This window comes from Antrostomus carolinensis, unplaced genomic scaffold (genome assembly GCF_000700745.2).
Source record: "Antrostomus carolinensis isolate BGI_N321 unplaced genomic scaffold, ASM70074v2 scaffold42252, whole genome shotgun sequence".
NCBI lineage: Eukaryota > Metazoa > Chordata > Aves > Caprimulgiformes > Caprimulgidae > Antrostomus > Antrostomus carolinensis.
In genome coordinates, this window is record NW_010302639.1 from 12,025 (window position 1) to 15,646 (window position 3,622).

A 3,622-nucleotide genomic window follows, 5' to 3' on the forward strand; every position below is an offset into this window, starting at 1 on the left:
CAAGAGAGGCCCGGGAGATGCAGGAAAGTCTTTACGTTACTACCAGAGTAGCTCCCCAACACCTCTCCTCCTCCTGCCCAGGCCTCCCTTCATGTGACTGGGGAATTTGTGTCCCCAAGCACCACCCTGGGATGAAGGGAAGAAGAGAAGGAAGGGAGGGAGGGCAGAGATCCTGGAGAAATGGCACATCCTACCCAGAACCAAAGAAAACAAAAAAGAAAGGAACAGACAAAAACACCCGAAATTCCCTTTGCTGCGAAGTTCTGATTACCCATGCAAGTCCTGGTGGTCTCACCCATCGCCCTCTGCTTTTCGGTAGGGGTTCTCCAACAAATAGCGGAACCGCTGGTAGTTCTTGAGCAGGTACTTGGGAGCGTACATCTGCTCCTTGGGGTCAGCAGGGGGATACTCCTGCGTAGTACCATCAAACCAGCCACCAGTCCGGATCAGCTCCCGAATATAATTGAGGTCTCGTTTATCCTCATAGTCACCCCAGCGGGGGAAGTCCCCATTTTGGGCTGACACCAGTTTGAAGTAGATCCCCTCTGGGGTGAAACACCAGGAGCAGTGCCAGCCAGCAAAGTGGAGGGGGCTGCCCAGTGACCACTGCACCAGGATGTGTCCTGTGCTGTTCTCATACTGCCGAAAGCCAGGCATGGTGTAGTACTCGCGGCGCCGCAGACGGATCCCGTCGGTAGCATAGACAGCCTGGAGCATCCCCATGGTGCAGCCTGAGACCACCTCCAAAGTGCCTGGTTGCTTCCAGAAGAAGCCATAGAGTGACTTGCGCATGTGAAAGGCGAAGGGCTCCGTCCAGCCGTCATAGAGCTTGAGGAAGAGCACGCCATCACGGGCCGGGATCTCATCAGCATCATCAATGATGAAGACGTCATCCGGGCGCAGGTTGCGGAGGCGAGAGATGCCGTCCCGGGTGAGAAAGGTGCGCAGGTAATCGTCAGCAATCCAGCCGTCCTGGCGGCCGCCGGGGGGAAAGTGGTCCAGGAAGACGTAGAGCACCTTGTGGCGGATGTAGTCGAAGGAGCCATTGAGGAGCATCTCGCGGAACTTGAGGGGCCGTGGCTCTCCATAGGCTGTGAAGTTCGACTCGCACACCACAAAGGCATCCACCACATCTCCCAGCTCATGGAAGCGGACATCCAGCAGGTCAAACTCATGGTTGACGTTGATGGCATTGATGACCCGCCGGGGGATCTCCCGTGGCACAAGGCGGTCCTTGGTGGGCAGGTTGGAGTACTGGACCACAGTGGGGACCCCACAGCTGGGGCCGTGCCAGCCCGGCAAGCACACACACTCCACCCACTTGCGCCGCTTGGTCCCACTGGCACTCAACGGCTTGCGAGCCGGCCGCCCTGAGGCTGTGCCATCCGCTCGCTCCTCCGGCCGCCCTCCCACAGGTGGCTTCTCCAACACCTTGGTGCCTGGTTTAAAGCAAATGCCGCCAGCTTTGGTACGGACAAAGTATTCTGTTGCATCTTCCGGCAGCACAAACTCAGCTTTGTGCAGCTCTTCGCTGGCTCTGCTGGGAGGCAGGGGTTGGAGCAAGGGGGAGTGGGAGTACAGGGGTGTGCGGAGGAACTCTGCACCCCCTGGCTCAGGGCTGACCTGAGGTGTGACAGGGGCATTGTTCCAGAAGAAGCTGGAGACGAGGTTGGGACTAAGCGAAGCCAGCTCCCGGGGGAAGGTGACATAGGAAAGAGCCTTGAGGAAGTGCAAGAAGGAGATGAGGCAGAGACCAGCCATGCAGAGAGTCAGAAAGAGCTTATGGCGTCTCATCTTCATCCTGTGGAAAAGCCATGAAAAGGAAAGTCATATTCAATAGTTACTGAGGTGCAAAAAGTTTACCACTGGTAAGAAGACAGGTTGGGGATGGCAGAAATCTGGTTCAAATTCAGCAGGCATCTTTCAAGACTTGAATCCAAGAACTACTCCCCACACCCCCTGTCATCTTCAGTAAGCCTTTTGCCTTGGCTGGGTTACACCAAGCTGAACCTCTTCCAGATCAGTCACAGTCTTATAAACTCACAAAGATAAGAAAGGCACTGGCAACAGGGTAGAAAGATGGGAAATCCGGAATAGCAGGAATTCACGATCTAGTGAACTTGCCACATGTGGCAGATTTGTCCCTATTAATTGATAGAAACAAAATGAACGTAGGCCTCCTCAGGCCCTTCATCACCAGGGAGTTGGGGGAAGATGAAGAGAGAGCAGGAGGGACAAGACAAATTAGGGGGTACACGGCTGAAACACAACCAGCGTAAGAGGTAGTTTTAAAGGACTGAGATCATTAACCAAGCTGCCAGAGCCAGGAACACACCTACGCTCCCCAGATCTTTTCAGTGTTTGTTCAATACACGCCCTAAAAACCACCCTCGTTCCTAGGAAATGTTACCCAAGTTCACAGGGGAAACAGGAAAAAAAGAAAAAAAGTTACACTCCTGTCACTTTTACTCTTCCCCCATCCTTCTAAAGTCCACTGTATCTCCAGATGTTGCCCTTTGCTTTTCATTTTCTGTGGACCAGATGCTAAGGGTTTTTTGCATCTGGATCAAGGTAGCTAAAATAAACACCTAGCTGTCTCCTCTAGTAATACCTCACCATCATGATGGATTCATGCCAGGCCAGCAAGAAGCCAGTAGTGCGTAGCCCTTCCCTCCAAACAACACAAAATAATTGCCTTCATCTCCCTACACCGCATCCCCTCCTCCAGCCCAGGCAGGGAGTGCAGAGCTGCTGTCAGGCAGAGAAGTGATTGAAGACCATAGTCCAGAAGAAGGAGAAAAAAAAAAAAAGAAGAAAGAAAAAATGAAGCTTGACCAAGGAAAGGAAAATAGGCACTCACCTTCTGCTGTTTTGGGAAGGGAAGATTGGGGTGAAGGTGGTCAAGAAAACAAGGTCACCCAAAAGCCCTTTGCAATATAGAGGCTCTACTCTCCTCCCTGGAGCATCAAACCTTCCATGTAGCAACAGATGAAGAAGCAGAGACCCCCTCCAAGCTCCATGCACCACTGTACCCCCTCCACAACACGCTCCCTCATGGCGGCTCTCCGCCCTGGCACCATCCCCCTCCTAGGGCCAAAGTTCCTGAGAGGCACCACACACCCTGTGCCATCACTTATAAACTCTCCCGCCCAGTGTGCAATGGTGCTGGCAACACCTTCACAGCAGGCAGTCCCCCACCTGGGGGGCATGGGGAGCTGGCCCACACCTCCAGCCCCACGCAGGGGCTGTACTGGGGCTCCTCACAGCCAACACGTGTCTTGGGGCAGGAGTGGAAGGAAGAAGCACCCCGCATGCTCCCACTGCTTTGGAGGGTATTAAGTAAAATACAGCAAAGCATGTTTACTGATTAACCTGGAGAGAATTTAATACTAAAGTGAAAAGTCATAAAGCATTTAGACAGATGGCAACTGCCCAAAGGAAAACATATCTGGCTTTCTACAGATGGCTCCAATATGGACTTTGGTAGAGGGGCAGTCTGCAGTTACACCTAACACCTCAATGATAAGCATTTCTGGACACTTTGCAGCCACCTTTTTAGTGAGAACCACCAACACTGTCCCCCACACTTGGGTGGCAGCGTGAGGAGCCCCATGTCAAGCTC

The 3,622-nt window shown here is 53.1% G+C and overlaps 1 protein-coding gene across 1 annotated transcript; it reads right to left on the reverse strand.

The window, feature by feature from the left end:
• Positions 1-228: 228 nt before the first annotated feature.
• On the reverse strand, positions 229-1,800 carry MGAT3 (beta-1,4-mannosyl-glycoprotein 4-beta-N-acetylglucosaminyltransferase). The gene has a single exon (XM_010163851.1). It carries the CDS (start codon positions 1,798-1,800, stop codon positions 292-294), a length of 1,509 nt encoding a protein of 502 aa, XP_010162153.1. The 3' UTR covers positions 229-291.
• Positions 1,801-3,622: the final 1,822 nt, after the last annotated feature.